Source organism: Zootermopsis nevadensis, unplaced genomic scaffold, assembly GCF_977971745.1.
Source record: "Zootermopsis nevadensis isolate Lab colony 2312 unplaced genomic scaffold, Znev_1.0 Znev_ptg000020l, whole genome shotgun sequence".
NCBI classification, from domain to species: Eukaryota; Metazoa; Arthropoda; class Insecta; order Blattodea; family Termopsidae; genus Zootermopsis; species Zootermopsis nevadensis.
In genome coordinates this window covers 9,286,457-9,307,150 of record NW_028259152.1, presented here as the reverse complement: position 1 = coordinate 9,307,150, position 20,694 = coordinate 9,286,457, and the positions used below count along the sequence as shown (strand labels likewise).

The 20,694-nt window shown below is 38.3% G+C and overlaps 1 protein-coding gene across 4 annotated transcripts in view; it reads left to right on the top strand.

The window, feature by feature from the left end:
- Positions 1 to 20,694, top strand: part of dve (SATB1_N and homeodomain domain-containing protein dve) — a 192,681-nt gene that overhangs the window by 109,612 nt on the left and 62,375 nt on the right. For 3 of the 4 annotated variants that reach the window (XM_087351681.1, XM_022059283.2, XM_022059282.2), the window contains exon 2: positions 4,962 to 5,154. In XM_087351681.1, coding sequence (XP_087207807.1) covers positions 4,962 to 5,154 — 193 coding nt within the window. Of the gene's footprint in view, positions 1 to 4,961; positions 5,155 to 6,088; positions 6,194 to 20,694 lie in introns of those variants that run through there. The other variant, XM_022059284.2, reaches the window with a different exon arrangement.

Genomic DNA, 20,694 nt, shown 5'->3' with positions numbered 1-20,694 from the left:
GTGTTCGTTAACCCTGATCAAGAATTGGACTGTGGAAAGTTAGTTGCTTCATCTCTGACCCAGCAGTTGACTGGCCCCAGAGAAAGGTAGTTTACATATGTAAAATTTGAGGTTTTCACAGCGGTGAGTATGAAGATTTCCGTCTTCTGGGTTGTTGCGCTGTGTAGTCTGGTCGATGTTAACCAACGTTTCAGAGGTCATCCTGCCTCCGTCATCAGGGTGATTCTTAGAATGAAGATTTCTGTCTTCTGGGTTGTTGCGCTGTGTAGTCTGGTCGATGTTAACCAACGTTTCAGAGGTCATTCTGCCTCCGTCATCAGGGTGATTCTTAGTATGAAGATTTCCGTCTTCTGGGTTGTTGCGCTGTGTAGTCTGGTCGATGTTAACCAACGTTTCAGAGGTCATTCTGCCTCCGTCATCAGCGTGATTCTTAGTATGAAGATTTCTGTCTTCTAGGTTGTTGCGCTGTGTAGTCTGGTCGATGTTAACCAACGTTTCAGAGGTCATTCTGCCTCCGTCATCAGGGTGATTCTTAGTATGAAGATTTCTGTCTTCCGGGTTGTTGCGCTGTGTAGTCTGGTCGATGTTTACCAACGTTTCAGAGGTCATACTGCCTCCGTCATCAGGGTGATGAGTATGAAGATTTCTGTCTTCTGGGTTGTTTCGCTGTGTAGTCTGGTCGATGTTAACCAACGTTTCAGGGGACATACTGCCTCCGTCATCAGGGCGATGAATACATATATATATTACAATGCACATAGTCAGAAATTATCAAAAAATTTACGTCTATTTCCTGTGTCATGTTATGTGAACAGGTTTTCGCAAGGACGTTTTGTGTAAAAATTAAAAACATTATATTTTATCTTTATGTAAATTAAATACAAAGTAAGAGTGGAATTTTCTTGATAAGTTTTAGTGCAAACCCACAATATTAGTTTCATCGAAACACGTCGTTGACACAGACACGTGTTTATGATCTTACCAAATCTGTTGGTGTGGACGGATTTGCTGTAAAAATTGTTACCATAATGCGTGAACTAGATTGAATGCTGTGATCATCCGCTGCGCAGTAGAAACAGTCTGGATCAACCAGGTCTCCCACGCACAACCACAATGCAAGAATACCGGAAATCTCGCAAATTCCCGGAGTTCCGGTTTAGCTCAAGCATATATACAGGCCGTTCAGAAAGTAACCGTGTTCATGCATGGTTGGGCCCTGGGTACTGCAACGATCATATAAACTGAACGAACAGAAACAAAGAGACAAAAAGTGAGAAGGAAATGAAGGGAAATACGATAAGGAAGAAACAAAAGAAACAGAGAAGAACATGAAAGAAGTAAGATGGACAGAAATGAAGAACAAAGGTGAATGAGAGGAAGAGAACTTGAAAAGAAATGAAGAATTGAAGGAATCGACCAGGGATACGAGAAACAAATGAGATTCAGAAGCAAGAAAGGAAAGCAGACACACACACAAGTGTGCACATGCTGCATAGGGGACGCAATTGGTGTTTCTGCTTTACACATTCTGACGCGTTTGACATCACTTGACCCAGATTTAAACAGATATTCGTGGATTAGCGTCCGTTCGAGTCAATGACTCATTCAGATTCCTTCATGAACGTCAATTTGATCGGACAGTTACGTCAGATCTGCATCTCCATTGCGTCACACGTTAAAACTACCACATTTTGGCTTACTTATATATGAATGTCAATTGTCAGTGACACATTATAGGGACATTATGTTGGGTAGTGGCCCATTGTTTAAGATTTATACGGTATGAATGACGTTTCGAAAGTTGACTTTACTCCATTCTTCAGGTAATTGTCATGATACAATTTTGTTATTCTTATTGTTATTTTGATGCTTTAGTGTTTATTTTATCTTCTTGTGCTGACTCTCTAAATGGCTGGTGTAGTTCTTGAGTTACGCGTTAAAATAAAATAATTTTATTATCTACGACAACCGAGATCGAACGTCTTGTACCAAATATACTTCAGGCAATGGATGATGTCTAACAAAATGGTCTTATAATGAATCAAACATTACTATAGTTCGCGACTGTAATCTTGAGACTTGCGGGGTGAGGAAGTGGGGTAAAGGAGGAAGGAGGATAGATAGTGCCAGCCTTTAACGCTTCGGACTTCCTGCATTCCTTGTAAGTCTCAAGATTACAGTCGCGTACTGTATATTATTAGAGAATTATCATTCATAAAATTTGTATATGTTTAACGACAAATATCAAGAGACATATAATATATTTTCAAGTCGTTTAATGATGAACACAAATTAAATAAAGCAGCTGGATATTTACTTTTATTTGAAACTGTTCCACAAATTCAGTACATAGGTACTTACACAAACATGTTTATCAATGGGCATCACAGTATTTGCTTTGTACGGATAATTCACCAGGACAAAAGTTGACAGTAATATTACATCAAACGCAAAGTTTATGTATGAGGCATCGCTTTCGAAATGAGGAGGATTAGTAGTGTGATAGGTTATAATCGATTTTGGCACCACCTGCTCGAACCTATAATGAACTTAATCGATACGTGAGTGAAATTATCGATAATCTATTTTATGCAATATCACTGCCAGCAACTACTATATGTACGTATGTGTGTATGTGCACATCCTACAGCAATTATTCAGATAATTACGATTATCTTGGCCGTATGGACACAGGCAGAATGGGGTGAAGTGGTATAACAAGATTATGTAACCTCAACCGAGTTAACGATGGATTATCGCAATTATTGAAATCCCCTCTCGGAAAACGTCATTTAGAGAGTTTCGAGTTATCGATCAGGTGCTTTGGGCCGGGGGGGGAGGGGGAATTTGGGGGCTTTGATGGTTATACAAGCCCTGTCTCTCACGCCGGACAACAGTGCTGTGTTATTCGACGGGATTTTGAGCTACACACCCTGCGAGTTATAACATAATGCATGATGGGTTATATGATTACTGTTTAAAGAAGGCCTATTTTAGTTAAGTATTGCTCATATGTATCATTCTGCGTGGCGTGGAATGCAGGAATTTAGACATGATACTAATCCCGGAATGAAAGACGCTTATAGCATTTTGGCCGGTAAACGTCAAATGATAAAAGTATTTGGGACACATAGCAGTAGATGGGACAACAACAAATACTTCCTTCTTGAGAAGCTGATAGTTGATCTGCTAGTAAATAAATTGTTCACCTGTGCTGGAACCAAAGTGTATACTACTAAGTTCACTGAAGATTGACATGGCAGTCTATCCTGAGCCATTTTTAATCCAGTCCATACCCTAACACCATAGTTCGTTAAGATTAAACTTAACGTTAGCTGCTAAATAGAATAACGTCTCTTATCTTTGATTTATCGACCGAAGTATTGCATACATTTGTCATATCTCGTGAGTACTACATGCCTTTTCGATTCCACTGGAAAGATAATATTAACAATAAGTTTGGAGAAACAAAATATGGAGATGTCAACTGAATTTATTTCTGTCTGGATTCAATGACAGGATCTGTGGATCTGTTCATAAATATTCGCTTTTAATAAAAGTATGAAATATTGTGATCAGCTTAGTAACTATAAATGTTTAAAGAATGGTCCTGAAACATGAAGTTAGCTGACAAGACTAGTTAGATAATGTATACGTACCATAACAACCATAACAATTCGAGCGTGTTTCCTAGAATGACGTCAGAGTAACTTAGCGTGGTCTGAGTGCGTACCGTATATCTGGCTATGTGATAACGTTTACATGGAGGATTCTCCACAGGGTCGCCCGGCTGGCAGGGGATTCCCCGGCTCATGATTCGTGACTCGGGATTTCCCAATCACACACTTCCGCGCTCAAGAACACATGCACCTCTTCGTGTTAGGTGTCCGTTATTGTTGTCGGATTCAACTAATTCTGCACATTCCCTACTATAATGTCTTGCTGGTGGTGTGTGTTGGCCGCTGATTAACAGTCCTTTGCATTTCGGAGCTACAGCCCAGCATAAGTTATCCCAAATGAGGTTTTCATATGACATCGTGTAGACTCGTAGGTAGATAATGTATTTAGATACGTATGTTACAACCCAGAACAACAATTGTCGAGGATTACATGATTTTCCCCAGTATCTCATTGAAGGATCAGATCGGATCCTTGAATTAAGACAGGAATGTGTCATAAATTCTATATTATAATCATATCTTATTCTGGATCAGTGGTTGTCTAAACTGTAGGAACCTCGAAAGAATCTATATTATCTAGATTATTGCCTGGTTAGATTCCAAACTGGCATCCCGCAAGTGGGGCTGACATTTTACCGAGATCAGCTTTAATTGTCTCGGATTTTAAGCTCAGTAAAACTTACTGCGACTGTACTTTTAATTCAGTTTCAGTATTCTGGTATCAAGAATATTAATATAGAGACAGAATTGTGACATCAGGAATTACGGGCACACTTTTCAGTGAAGTTTTAAATATTTTTAACTTCTAACTCGTATATGTAAAACGTTGTGGTCTAGGGGTTAAGATATCTTCATATTCAGAATATCCGGGACCTAAATCTCAACCCCAGATTGGTTTATCTGATTCTCGTGTTAAGGACGACATCAGATTGTTTCGAATTCGAGATAATTCCTACGTGGCTTTCACTAAAAAAGTCACAAATAACTACGATTACTACGAAAAATAAGGATAATATGTAGTATTTCTTTCAGTGGAATTATTAAATATCGCAATTATTAAAAATATAACTCGATGATGATCCTAGACGAGAAATCACGTTTATGGCAAAGAAGTGGTTGAAATACCCCACGATCACTCCGCTTTACACGGGCCTATTTTTCACTCGTCGTTAAATATAATAATAATAATAATTTAACTCATAATAATTACAGTTTATAAGTCTTTGTTAAAAAGTAAGAACAACGTGATACCTGATGAAGGCACCTGTCGCTGCTTTTCAGACTCAAGCCATGGCACTCACAAACAGGGGTTGCAGGACACCACCTGCTTCAACCCCGCCACCCCCTCAAGCACATCGGGCACCAGAACCGCCGCCCCCACCCGTCAGGACGCCGCCGCCAACGCCTCCCCAGCAAGAGGCAGCTCTACACCCCTCCCCCAAAGAAAGCTACGAACTCTCGAAATCAAACAGTGGTGAGTAAACAGCGTTCTGATTTCAGCGGAGTCTTGTAACTCTAAGATAAATTGAGTAGTGAACTTTTGTGTAGTTTTGTCGTGATTTTATACGTTTTACCAGCTCTCTGCTTCAGCATCAGAAGGCATTTTCAACTTTTCCATATTCAAGGTCACGTCTTTCATCGATATGCCTCTACCTCATTTTCGTCAACTTATTTTTGTCCCTTTCTTCTCCTTCTCAACTTTGTCTCACATCCTTTCCTACTCGTCTTTTCCTTCTTACCTTTTCTCACTTAACTTTTGCTTTTCTCCTTCCACCCTTTTGGCCTTCATGTTCTTTTTGGATTTCCATACTTTGGAATTAATTATAAAATACCGAATTTTTATTAAATTCAAAAAGATCCTTCGGACAGAGCATCAGTGAATCATAGACAGAGACAGGATTTTGCGATAAAATATTTATTATCCGACCAGAATTCGAACTGTCGACCTCAGCATGTCCTAAGTCTTCGCTTTTGTTTCCATTCTATGCTTTGCTCTCCACCAGGTAGTTTTTGACAGTTGTATTCGGGAAGGCATTGGTTGATACTTCAGCCGGGCTCAGCTTTCGTAATCGGGGCAGATTTTTCTTTCTGTGAAAGACAAATTTTAAAACAGCGGGCCCATAGCAATGCTCTACACACGATCCGTAATCCGACCGCTGACTCCACTTGCTACACACGTTGTGGGCTCGAACCCTGACTGTCTAAAAGGAACTCGTACGCTGCAACTACACCTAGTTTGATTCCAGCCGAAATTAACTGCCTGCAGCTACTGTCAACGGCAGAAAAGAAGACATGCGAGCTTAGGGTGACTGTGGTGAGGGGTTCCAGGAGTAAGGTTCTGAGCATGCGCAGTGAACATTCTCCGAAAGAAAAATATCAGATCCTAAAACTGATAATCGTTCTACAGTGGACGTGCTATGGTTTCTTCTGATGGCGGAAATAGATCTTGCTTCTGAACGTCGTGCGTTTTTAAATGAATAGACGAAGAAATCCATCCATCCAACATGTATCAGGTTATGTCCTACTTGTTTACTTTTTATATTTCTGTGCTTGTGTAAGTCTGATGTTCGAATTTTATTGTTCTTTGTAGCGTTGTCATTTTTTAGTGTTCTGTGCATTGTACCAGTCATGTTTGAAGTTCGCAAAAGTGCTGCTATGCGGCGCTAGGACGAGATCGACGTTTTCCAGTATATTTAACTCTACAGCCTTTCCGGTCTTTTAGTAATTTCTCTAGCAGACAGTACGTTGTCTTTTGTAAATAAGCTAAGTCCTCTTCTTCCAATGTCTTGCCAGTCACTATTCACGATTATTTTCCGTTCTCATTCGATTCAGTATAACCCTCTCAGTTGAAATATAGTCTTTATTATTTTGTTTTGTATACGTATATTCGAACAGGTTGGTTGCCTGTCACTGTAGTTGTAGTATCGTGTGTTGCCAGTGCCTATAGTTGTATCGAGGGCAGACAACATTAGGGTGACGGGCGGCCGGTAGAGAGGGGATAATCCACCAGTTCTGAGGATTAGTTGACTACGGGGGGGTAGGGCTTATGCAACAACATCTATATAAATAAATCCGTTTTATCAGACCGCTGCAGCCCGTAGATATTTCCCAAGTTCAATACCCCTCTTGTGTCCTACCCGATTATTGCTGATTTACCCACTAATTTCTGACCCAATTGCAGAAAAAAAAATTCACCGATGGTCTATCCCCCATCCATACTCCTGGATTACATTTGCACTGTGATCAGACAAGCAACGCCGACTCCCTGGTTAGAATGGTATTGTCTGCTTAGGCTTATCTATTGCTTTTATCTAACCTTGTTGGGGTATTAGCATGCGTCTTCTGGAAAAGGCGTTTGACAAATTTAGGATGGTAGGCATACTTAATTTAAGTTTAAAAGGGACTCGATAAACGGTTGTAGAGGGATGTCAAAAACGACACGGAATAACTTTATTCAGGGTAGATTTCTTTTTTACTTCTGACTCCTAAACCAAGTTGACACAAATCAGTGAACACGGCCAGTTTCTTACACAGATTATCCCAAAAATATGTATACACAACGGGAACTTTGATGGCTCACTGCTGTCAACTGTGCCATGAAGCTAATGGTGGTAATTTTAAACACCTTCACTAGATTCGCTAATTCAATAACTGCCAATTCTCATATATGTAACGGTAGTTAATTAAAATGTCTTTATTTAATTTAATGAACGTGTGTGTAAATATTTTTGGGACATTCTGCATTCGTTGTGTGACAATGTTTTTCCAAATAGTACGTTACGTAACAAGGTATGACTTGTCGAATGATACAGAAGGCAGAATATGTTATGTCTTATTTTAATAAGTTATCCTAGCATATTTTAACGTTAAACAGGCTTCTAAAAACAAGAGTATTGAATACCTATGCTTATTACCAGTTCGGAAATTTCGTACATAGTCTTCAGAGAGGTGAAAGGGGGTTGCAGATAACGAAGAATATCCTCTCCACACTACAAACATCACTACCCAGCGGCAATACTTTGAAGCTCGATTTCCCAATTCATATGTGGGCAATGTTTTTGGTTTCAATTGTATATGAGGCTGTTTTTCTTCTACCCGCAAAATAGTGATGAAGGCGAAACGCAATGTTACTCTTCATAACATAATTCAGTATTCTCCGTTTCTCTCTCTCTGGCCGAATTAGTCGGAGACTGCAATGCAAAACCGATATAAACCTATATCCACCGCTGTTGCAGGACAATTGTTAGTTCATAATCCAATCGCTACGTAGCACCACGGGGGCAAGTGGAGAAAAACTTTTGACACTGATTGATTACGCGAATTCTTATAAGAGTGTCACAATAAATAAATACAGGTAAAATTATTTTGTTAGTAGAGTTCATTTTAAGAGAACCCTGTCAGAAGGACAAACACTTTGCTAGTTACAAATATAAACACTATGGACTAATCACTATATAAAACTCAGTATGAAAACTTCTAATCAAAAGATTTTCTTGAAACAGGAAAGGAAATGCTATTACTAATATATGTAATGATATCCACAGATTATTTCTAGGGAATATCGTTTCTCTCACCATACTTTTACACAACAAGAATTTGTGTTCTGTCGTGAATAGAATATGCCTCCGAAAATAAAATGTTTGAAACAGGTCTACGTAACCCTTGCATGAACTAGCCTCAGCGTGGAAGTAGTACTACTTGACTCCGAAAGATGGCTCGATAGGTCGTCCATCAATATGGACGTAATGAAACACGCGGCGTAAGTAATGAAAATTACGTAAGAATCCTAAAGTAAAAGACTGTTTGGAGACTTACGCATAAATATGAGGAAAACATTAACATAGGTCTTGCAGAAATAAAATATATGTAGTAGACGGGAGTTTACTAAAGAATATTAATATTCTTTACCGTCTACGCAACACTTTATTGTGAGTTATGCCGTGTGATTACAGGTTTCGACACGCGTGTGTAATCATCTAACCGTTGTATTGTTTATTTAATTTGTCAAATGCGCCATTGCCTTGTTTGTATGATATATATAATATTATTCCATGTAATCTTGTAGGTGGTTACAAATTTTCTTCCGAAACTTTGGCAGGGGATTATCACAATAGACAGTAAGCCTTCGACTTCCATAAGAAAACAGGAAATTTCTTGTCTGATTGAGGCACTATCACTGAAAACCTTCCAGCTTCGAGTTATTTTACATCCTTCTGTCACAAATACTTCTCAATTTGAGTGTGAATACAGACAACTGAATTAACGACCACTAAGTACTAAGGAAGAGTATTTAGCTAATTCGTCATATTTCCAGAATTTCGCTGTACGAACTGGAGATAAATTCAGTAGCCATGTTTATCGTGACTTTTCGATTTGCCTGGTCTGTATGTGGCATGAAACCAGTATTTCTGTTCGCTTGGTTGCCTACCCCAACCCCTAGCTCCAGGATTTTCAGGTTCATTACGTTGGGATTAGAACCAAGAAAATCTCCCTTGGCCTACTGAACCCCATCCCCGTCTAACCCTCCTCCCCCCGCCGGGGTCCTACAACCTCTGACTTTAAGCTCTTCCTTTATACGCCCCCCTCTCCTGGTCTCTGAAATCTCTTGACTCGAGAGCTAAAAGTCGCTTCATTATTCATATGGGTTAGACGCCTACGGACAGTTAGAGGTAAGGATTTCGGAATCTTTTGTATTTCTTTTTACTCCTTCTCTGTTTCCTGTCTTCAGAGTTAAGACCCTTATACTAAGGCACTTTGTGAAAAGTCACCGCCATTCGGATTGTTAGACTCGTACTTAGAAACTGGTTTCAGGTATGGTTTGCAAAGGGACTGGATTACTTAGATACTGTAGATCTAAGCTCTTTATTTTTAAAACTTCTTTTCAAAGTAAAATGTGTAACGTGGATGCGTAATGGAGACGTTTGCTATTACCACTTTTTTTAAACTATTATTAAATATGTAGAGACTCATTTGAATTAAAACTATCGCGGTACAAAATTTTAGTAACACTGCTTTTAAAGAAACTTTGTTACTGAAATGCAGTAAAACTCTTCTCAAGACGCATTAACTTCTGATAAAAATGTTAAAAGCAATTGAATATTTGAGACAAAACTATCTTATTTACCTTATTTAAAACAAAATATACGTTAAAGTTTAAAACGCAATGTGGTGATGATGATGATGATGATATGGGCTGAACGCTTCTATTCTTTCTGACAGAGGCTGGGCCTAGTTCACCAGGTATGAAGTAGCGGACCACTGTCACCAACAAATAGCGACATTTTCAATGCTTCCCTGACATGCCCTCATGACTAGATGTAAAGAAATGTGGTTATCGTTACATATTTATTATAACAGTTATAAAATAATGGGTTGTTTTTTATTCCTAGAAGCTAGAGTATATTTTGACTTAGAGTGAGTGATTTCATCTAATAGCCCCCCCCCCCATTTTAATTTCTAAATTTTAAATGTGCTCCCCTTTCTTGCTGCGTCTTCTTGCAGCCCTGTTATGAACCCACAGATGTATTTCAACATGCTTCTGTTAACTTGTATTTATTGTGAATCTTCGGGGTAACTCCAAGGGTCTTCATTTATAGATGATTGCCACTCAGCTGGTCAATAAATTTTCCGTTTTAATAAAATCCGAAGATTTATTAGCCCATTTAGAGAATTAGGTACCTTCTCCTACCTAAGCTAGTTAAATTTAAAATCTGTCTTGTGAGACCTATTATAGTATGACTCTTCATTTAGTTTTAAGTCACCCAAGAGCTTTATTCGCATGGTGTCTCCATAGTCTTATATCTTACTTTCCACTGCGTATCAGCAAGTATTATTCTGCTTGTTATAATATCAATAATATTAATTAACAATTAGTACAAATTTAAAGGCTTTTAGTTGAAATCATAATTTAAAATTACTTTTGTTAATGTCGCTGCGTTAATCACTCCATGTTATCGAATCTGACGCCAGAAGTATTTCCCAGGTTCTCTAGATATTTTTCAGTTTCTTGGATGAGTCTGTATTTTGTGTACGTCAGTCCATAGAAGTAAAACGCCTTCTCGAAGTCACACAATAACGCAGGAGTCAACATTCTTCTGCTAAACGTGAAGTCAGAAGCCGAAGACTTTAAGCTTTGAAGAAAAGTGGCATCAGAAAACGTCGAGAAGACAGCCAGATGTAGTGTCCTCTGTTCCACCGAAATCAAAGACGGATTTAAGCTTAGGAGAGGATTTGCAGGCAAGAAGGTGCAGGAAATAGAGATTTAGCAGGAAGGATTTTTATTTATTTATTTATTTTTTCGCAAGTAAGGCACCTAGCTAAAAATCTGTGGAGGGGTGGGGAGAGATTTTATATTTTCGTCGCGATGGAAACATATCACAAAACGGTATGAAAGAACGACTTAAGTGGTGATTGATATTTACACGTCAGTGATGAACTGAGTTTCTGCTCTACAGTTTTAAATAATCGAAGAGAGTGAAACAAGAAAGATTTGAATAATTTGGATACGTAACAGTAATTAAGGAAATAAATCACGTAGATATGATTCTAGTAGGAAAATTTGGACTGAAAGGGCAGAAAACTAGGCGTATATGGGATGATAGTTTTGAAATTGGCAGTAGCGAAATAAAGCATGCTGATATGGACAGAACTGGAAGTGGTTAATCATATGGCCAGCTAGTGGGTATTTCATAAACACCCGAATGCTGTAACTTTAGCGAACCTTCAGTAGCTCAAGGAGGAATTAGCCACTCAGTTCGGTAGAGAGACGATAATTTTTCGAGATTAAGCTTTACTTAGGAAATAACACAACATATACTGTGGGTATACATAAATCGTAATGTATATACAACTATTATAGAATAACAAATAATTTTTCTTTAGAAGCAGAAGCAGGCCGTCACTCAACTGATATATAAATTCTGTAGGTTTTCTGGAACCTGAAGTCTTATTACTCAGTTTTCAAGAGCCCGTCAACAGATTGTATTCTAAGCGAGGAGCATTAAGTACACACACTCATGCCTGCTTATGTAAGGTCGATTTTAATATTATTCTCACCATCAGAATTCATCCCCTTTATACAGCCACTTTCTTTTCAGTTTCCTGACTAAAATGTACGCGTTTATTATTTTCCTCAAGCATGCTACATGCTCTGTCAATCACCTCACCCTTGATTATATCACTGTAATGATATTCCCTCAAGAATACAAATTATGTAGCTCTTTGTCATGTGATTTTCTTCGTACTTGTGTTAGTCTGCATCATCTAGGTTAAATATTCTCCTCAGTATTGACGAAAATCTGGGCTTTCCGGGATAAAATGGTCTGAGCAAGCCGCTTGTCACTGATCACCGTGTGTCAAAGAAGAGAAATTTTGCAGCTTTCTATCTATGCCTGCAGTAAGTCTTAATTTCTTTATTCTTAGACACAGGATAAATCTTACAATTGCTGCCTGTCATTTGGACCCACCCAATCTCCTGTTTGATCTTTACTGAGGAGAGGGGACTTTATCGAGGATACACTAGACTAAAAGTGGAACCAATCTTTTGTTTTCATATAAAACTGAGATTTAAAATATATTGATTGTTTCTTATGCTACTGAACGACGCTGTTTCAACTACATATATTGTACATCTTAGAATAAGAGATATGAAAAAACAACGATTTGATAAATATTTAGAAAGGCGTGGTCGTGGCATATTTTACAATTCCATTCCGGAAGGGAGACTGAGGAAAACCAAGGATATCCGCAGTTACGTTAGTCAATAGCCCGGCCGAGATTCAAACCCTGTAGCTCCAAAATCATTATATCCGTCTGTTTTTGGTTGTTTATCGGTCATGAAGTTTTGCTTGTGTGCCACTTTTAGATCCAGAATGTAACTTTTCCAACGCTTCGGCAAACCTCAATCCTGCCTCGCGTCCTCGTGTGCGTGAAAAATACAGCTGAATAAAATCCTTCTTCAGACGCTGATCCTTTATGGATGTGTGATTTTTGAGTTTCTCTGACGGACTAGTGCTTGTCTTCTTGCCTTATAGAAAACACATAAGCAGCCTTTATTCTCGCTTTTGACTACCGTACATCAAGCTCTGTTACCTGGGCAGAGTACTTATAGCTCATAGAAAACGATGCAGTTGGGTGTAGTTAACTTTTAATAGTTACTATGACAACCATTCGATTGTACTTATTTTACGGAATTCCGGCCGAAGTACTGTGTATTCTGTCGTTTCAAGTTTTTCATTATTTTCACCAGGTGAATCCAGAGACAGTACTTCCAAATATTCCACGGCCGCCTCCTTCCTGATCCTTAAATACCCATGATGTTCCCACCTATACCGACTCGGCCAATCGCAAGGCCTTTACCTATACACGATAATACAACACAGCTACATTGACATGCATTCGTTCCACGAGTGAGATTCGAACCCACGAAAACTATTTTCGAATGATACAAATCCGTAGATGCTTTAGGCCTGTGGTCACTTTGCAAATGCTAAAGTTGATGTATTTTGAACAATGAACAGTCTATAAAATGCTTCAAAATATTTTCACCTAATTTTGTCTAGCACAGTTCTTTTGAAGGCATCCGGGAATCATGGAGGTAAATTTCAATGTTTCCATACTTCAGCACTAGACAGAGGTGATTCCTCCAGCCACTTAGAGAATCCATTACCCATTGGGCAGGAGGTTAGGTAGGCCCGAAGCCCATTAAATAGCAGTGGTGTAGAGAAAAACAGCTTACCTATTCGTGCCGGGAACCGAATTCAAGTCATTTAACCCGTACCCAACCACTTTACTGATTTATCTGTCTTCACTTATTTATATGAATGTAGTTGTTTGGTTGTTTAACTAGACTGTAAGTATTCTTTGCTGAATATCCTGTGAAAAACACGCAAATAAATTAAGTAATTTAATATAATTACGCTATTACCGTATGCAAATGTTTGTCAAGTTTATCTAATGATAAATTTTGACAACTTCCGGAGAATTAATACTTCCGTGTACTTTACATAACACTAAAAGCAAAACGGAAATTGTTAAACACTGGTTTTTGTCTGTGTATCAGGCCGGTAACTATATATCGTAATTCAGTTGTTCTGAGATGAAATTGATCTGTTTCTGTCCAGTTATATTTTGAAACATTTTAAATGTTACCAGGTTACATGACCAGTACATTCAAATTGATGTTCCAATTGCTTAACTGTAGTTAGAAGAGGTATTGGTCTCCGATTTATTGAGAACGGAAGCAAATAACGTTTCAGTTGTGTTGCCTGGTGCAGGGACCTTATCCTACCACGCCACGTCAAGACCAGGTCTGAGACTAACCAAGTTTTTTGCCCAACATTTATTAGTCGGTTCTTTACCCGGGTAAATCAGTCGAAGCGTGAAGTTGACAACTCAACCTCCATGTGGTAACGAAGTCTTGGAATATACACATCTCTACCTTCACATCTTCAGCATGGTCGAACAACTTGCTCGACTTAGTTTCCTACAGACTTACGGCTTTATTGCCTAGTACTTAGGGACACACACAGCGTTACTTTACCTGTCTACATGAGCCCAAACTTTATAAAGCCCAGGTTGATATTTGTATGCTTAGTTGCGTAATATTTAAATGGCTATGGACTTCGGGAAGGGCTGAAATGACAAAACATTATTCATAGCTGATTTTTTCATAGTTAATTTTGTGTAATGACACGTTTTGAGCATATTTTTAGTTTTAACCCTTAAATCTTATTCTACATTCTTGTATTTACGGGGCTTTTATATGATTCTCACTGTAAACACCATTTATTTCCCCAAGCAGAATTAACAAGTTGATCTTTGTAATGGTGAAGTGTTTTCTTTGCGGTACGAACTGAATCTATTTAGACTAGCTTTGGCTACAAAGGGCTAATTAGACCTTCGTGCATTGTAACTTACCGTTAAACATTTTAAATTATAATATGATGTGAAGTGTGGACTAAAACGAGGGCTGGGTTATCAGGGACTGAAGACAAGAGTCCAAGGAGAATGAGATGTAGGAGGAATGAGAATTAAAGGGGAAGGAGGAAAAGGTATCTATAGAAATTGTAGGGGAAAGATATGGGAGAAATAAAGCTACAAGATTAGCAATGGAAAGACAGAAAGAGGAATAAGTTGAAGGAAATAATTCCTGTTGAATTTCAACAGGATTTTTAAACTAGTATTTTATGATGAGTCTCCTTTTTAATTTGCCGTAATTTCCCTATCTACGTCTACATTAGGCACACAGACAAATGCCAAAATTATCTTACTTTTATTTAGCAAGAAAATGTGTAAGTACACCTGTTGCTTATTGTCGCCGAAAATGACAAACCCAAACTTATAATTACGTACAGAATTAAATCCAACAAAGAAAATGCAACTTGGTCGTATGTAACAGCATCTGATTGGTCTTTCCTTCGATAAAACTTCTTATGTCATGTGAACACACACGTATAAAACTAATTTCGGCATATAAAATTAAACTGGGATCAGAATTGACCCATCTGATATTTGTAATGCAAACTAATTTTGACCTATTAAATAAAAATGGGGTAATTATTTGTCCCATTTGACGGTGTCTTTATGAAATTACTTCGATCGTTTCCATCTTTGTCAAATCAGTTCCTCATACGGAAAATAAACACAAGTGACGAATAAACTCGTTTTGTTCTCTGTGTAACAAAATTATTTTCTTACTTCAGCGTCCAATGAGCAAGCAACACGCAGCTTAAGGTCCAGCGAAACTTGGTGAGGATCAGTGACTGTACCTTGACGTAGCTTTTTAATCTCGGCGGCTTATTCTAAACCCTCTTTCTGTGCGCGAGTTTTTCCTGGAGACGCTAACACAGCGTCTCGCCGACCCTCGCCTGTCAGTAACGTCGTTCGCCTTGTAGCTAAGCCGGTACTTCTTCCGCTCTTCCTCATCTGCTCTTTGTCCAGGAACAGCGCGACAAACACCGCCCAGTCACCTTATCGCCCACTGCAATGTAGGGCCGTGTCGTCACCCACTGCTAGTTCAAGGGGTTGCTTGCTGCCTTTTCTATTTCCTTCCCTCCTTCTTTTCTTCTTATTTCTCATGTTCCTCCTTTTAATTTTCTTATTTTATTTCTCATTTTCCTTTCTTATTCCTCATCATCCGTATTTTCTTTCTAATTTTCCTTCTTTTCTTCCTAATTTTTCTTATTTTCTTTCTCGTTTTCCTTCTTTTCTTCCTAATTTTCTTTCTCATTTTTCTTATTTATTCCTCATCATCCGTATTTTATTTCTAATTTTCCCTCTTTCTTCTTATTCACATTCTTTCTTCCTTAGTTTCCTTCCTTTAGTCATAATTTTTCTTTGTCTTCGCTTATTTCCTTATTTACTTCCTCACTTTCTTTATTTACTTCCTTATTTTCTTTATTTTCTTTATTTACTTCCTTATTTTTCTTCTTTTCTTCCCAATTTTCCTTCGTTTCTTCCTCATTTTCCTTATTTACTCCATTTTCCTTTTTTACTTACTCATTTTCCCTAATCCTTATTTTCTTTCATTTTCCTCCTCCTTTATTCTTATTTTCTTTCTTATTTTTCCGTTTCTTTTTCTCTCCTCTTCCCTTCTTTATCTTATTTTATTCCTCCTTTCGTCTGATTTTCTTTTCTCATTTCTTTTTCTTTTTCTCACATGCTTAATTCCACTTTCCTTACTTTTCTTTTTAACTAGTGTAACAACAAAGAAGCAACAACCATTCAAGTAGTTGTGAACTAAATCACATTGTTTGCAAATACCACCGATTCTAAGTAATCAAAGCAGTTGATACATTATTACGTTTCGCAGCATTCCGTTACATCCTCGTCCTCTCCTGTCCGATTCGTACTTCCCGACCTGCCCCAATGTGATGTCATTGAGCTCTTGTTTGGGTCGATAAGAGTGACGTCACAGTTTCACAACTGGGCTTCGTTTCTCGTCTGCACGCGTAGTCAGTAACTCCGACGTGCCGAGTTCTTGAGAATCTGATAGTCGCTTAACTCAAGAAATTATTCATCATTTATAAAATCCTAATGTGTATTAGCGTGTTAACATGAGTCCGCCGCTCAGCTCCATCCCAAGGCAAGTGAATGCCCTTACACCCTGTTTCTCAAAACCCTTTATGAATATTATTCTCATATATATATATATACAACTAAGTTTTCAAAAAAGTCTCATCCATTCAGGTATTCCAAATAAAATATTCGTTAATTTCTCCCCCACATATGCTACATGCCACATGAACTCATAACTAGTTCAAATTTTGGCCATGAGACTTCTCCTGACTGATGACTATCTAGACTTTCTACAGTTACCACAAAATATTTCTAGGTCAAAACCACTTCCTTCTCAATTATTATCAACTGTGTGATATACGTATTTGAATTAACCGCTTTACAAATGTTGCCGTTGACAAAGTGTCACTAAATAAACAAAGAAGCAAAATTTCAGAGCTCGACGTCTGGAACGGTCCAGTAGTTGGCACCCCTGATTTGTATATGATAGTGACTGGTTCGAATCTCGGTCATAAAACCGTCTGACCGTCTGTTAACTGCACAATTTTTAGATTTTCCACGTACTTCTTATCTTCCAATCATCACCTCCTTTGCTAATCGAATCAAAACTCTACAGTTAATAAACAGTCGTTAAATAACCCAAAATTTAACTGTGTTTTATCTCCTTAATCCCTGCTGTATTGCTGTAAGGCAGAGGTCAACTAGGAAGATATTTAAATTCAAAAAGTTCACTACACGCGTTAATAAAATAATTTACATTTAGGAGTACGAAACTTTACATATAAGAGACCATTTATATATCACGTACATGATTTTCCATAATTCTTCTCATTGTTCAAAATGTAAGAATTCGTAAGCATTTACCAACTGCGTGAAAGTTTCTGAGGCGCATGAAATCACTCCACAGAAACCTTAGTGCTAGTGGGCATAAGGTTGGGTATTCCTGGAATAAGGCAATAGAAAAAAAAATCAGAATTTAGCTTAGCGTAGGTGATACTGATCCGAGAAGTCCCTAATTCGAAGCCATGTTACAACTACATAGATTCGATTCTATGAGAAGCAAATGTTACAGAAAACCTGCCCCAAGTCAATTTTGTCCAGCATAATTTCTATTTGGACTGAGCGACAATTACGTATTGTCTGCGCCAAAGGCATTGTGCGCTGTCGGATTTCACTGTTTAACTAAAGCGTCTTTCGCATTACGCAGCGCAATGCGCAGTGGCAAATATTTCCACATCTGTCAGTGTCGATCTGTGCTCGTTGCTCCATCTGTCCGCCAGAGATTTTTACAACTTTACACAGACACGTGTGTTTGTCTGAAGACGTACAGTGTTTTAGAAAATGAAATTGAGGACTAAAGAGTCTGAGTTTGCACAGACAGGATAAGCATTATGTGTTTAGGTTTCTATACCTTGCCAAGTTAACGATACTGGCAGGTCAGAAGAAATCTGTCTGTTGTGTTCAGACGGAAGAAGTCTAGCAAAATCTCTCGCTTCTAGCTGTCTCTTTCAAACCAACAAACCGATAGTAATGATTGTATATTTTCTACAATTATACTTCAAAAACTTTTCTTAGTTATCTGCCTATTTCAAAAACTTATTTATTCTCTAAATAGACAACTTTATGGAGCACAGTCTTTCGTACAAAGGCGAATCACTCAGTCAAAAAAATGTCCTGTTATTATAGTAGTGCAAAGTTACTTACTGTGTTCATAGCTAAAACTTTCTTGAACTTCCTCAGCAAAATCATACATAACCTTCTACGAAATATCTGTGAGATCCAGCTGAATATCACCCTGTCAACTATGACAGCATATTCCGATTGGTGTCTGCTCTTAAAATATTTCAAAACATTCCTGCAGATGTCATTTAATGCTATGTATTTTATACAGACGATAAAGAGACATTAATAGAAGGAAAAGTATTTAATACGAGTATCTCTAAGAGCGTTATAAAAGTTATCTTTTATAGCAAGACAGTCCTCAATGCAGGTTCATATAGGTGAGATTTCAAATTCTCACGGAGGCGAGTATGAAGGTAGAAGGAAGTCTTCTGGCTTGTTGCGCCGTGTAGTCTGGTAGATGTTTACCGACGTTTCAGACGTGCTTGCTACTTCCATAATTAGGGAGATTTCCCATCATCTAGTAGATTTCGTTGTAGCGTAACGTATAAAAAATCAACTGAATTTGTCGTACAACTAAGAATAAATTCATAGTAATGAGAAATGATTAATATTTTGTACTGGTATCCATGTAACTTGGTCCTTACGCCATTGTCATTATACTGTTCTAATTACAGTCTAAAGGTTTGGAACTTTCATAAAAATTATCATTAAATAATACTTGGAATAAAAATTGTATTTAAGCGTGCTGTACTTCACTTATGCCCTGCTTTAGCTGTATCTTAATCCTCCCTCACCCTTCCACTCTCTTTCCTTGTTTCTTTCTTTATCCTCTCCCCTACAATTTCTTTATCCGTCTACATCCCTAATTCTCATATACAGAAAATCCCACCCTTACCTCCCTAACCTAGCCACAAACCGTCCCATCGTCCAATTCCATATTCTGGTTAATTCCATTCGCCTATAGAGGAAGGGGGTAGCTAACGCCCGCGGAATGGAGGGATGAAGCAAAAAAGAAAAATCCTGGGGATTTTAAGCCTTAATCCGGCCCAGAGCTTTACTATATACGTAGTCCATGCACCCCCTCCTCAGTCCCTCCAACCACCCATTCCACCCCCTTCGCCGGGTTTTAGATCCTAAGCCGATCCCTCGGTTTAATCCCTTCCATACCTACCCCTCACATTTCAGCCATCGGATTTTCTATCCCCCATACCACACCACTACGCCATCCCTTTCCACTAATCCCTAGTTTCCCCTAATTCCCCTTCGCTCAGCTTAATCCAGCTTTAGATCCGCACAGACCTGGGTATAATCCGTCCTGAAAACATAACGTCCATCATTGGCGCATTACTGATTTTTATTTCCAGTTTCTGCACTTATGAAAGCAACGAGACAGAACAAGAAATCGTATTAGATTTGAGGTTACGGTGGTGAGGATGTCGGTTTTATTCTTCTGGGTCGTGACACCGTGTGGACTTGTAGGTAGATACGTATCAGAAAAGCATACTCCCTGACCTTCAGGGCTGGACATGAGACAGTCTGTTTCTCCTAATCCTTCTACCTGTCTTTAAGTCCACACGGTGTCACAAACGATAAAAATATCGACGTGAAACAACAATTGTTAAAGACAACTCTCGAAAGAAGTAAATGCGATGATTATCCATACATAGTGTATTGTGTGCTCTGAAATGTTTAACCCCCTAAAACCCTGTGGTTACTATATGTACCGTTTGCTTTAAAATCAATTCGTCTGTATTTTATACACAGAGTAAATTTATGGATATCCTTAAATTCTCAGAATACCCAGCTCCTTTCTTAAATAGCGTTAACCAAGTGATCTTTGTAATGGAGACTGGTTGTTTTCTTTGCGTTTAAATTGAATGTTTACATGTAATTTGGATGAACTTCGGCTTAAAAGGATTACAAAGATTAATTTTAGGTTGTGCTTCCCAAGGATTCGTACCAAATATCAAAAGACGTTATATTTTCATAATTAGTTTTGAATCGGGATATTATAACCTTTACCTCCACGACCCTATACGCCGTAATAACGTGATCATTAGGAATGTGATAATTTTTATTATTGCAAACGACAAAAGAAAATAATATTAAATTTCAGAGAATAAAATCATGTTTCTAGCTAAAATTATTTTTGTTACATCTATGGACATGAAATTCGAGTAGGATGCTGTCTTAAACGACGTTCTCCGCTCTTCTGAGCGTCGAGTATAAATGACACAGGCGTCATGTTTCTGCGTCCGTTAATAAATGGACAGGTCGTAGGAGAGAATCAAGCAAAGGTTTCTTTCGTGGAAGCACCGGACAGGCAGAACTGTCAAGTAGATAATAACACCGGAAAAATTTAGACATGTTAAAG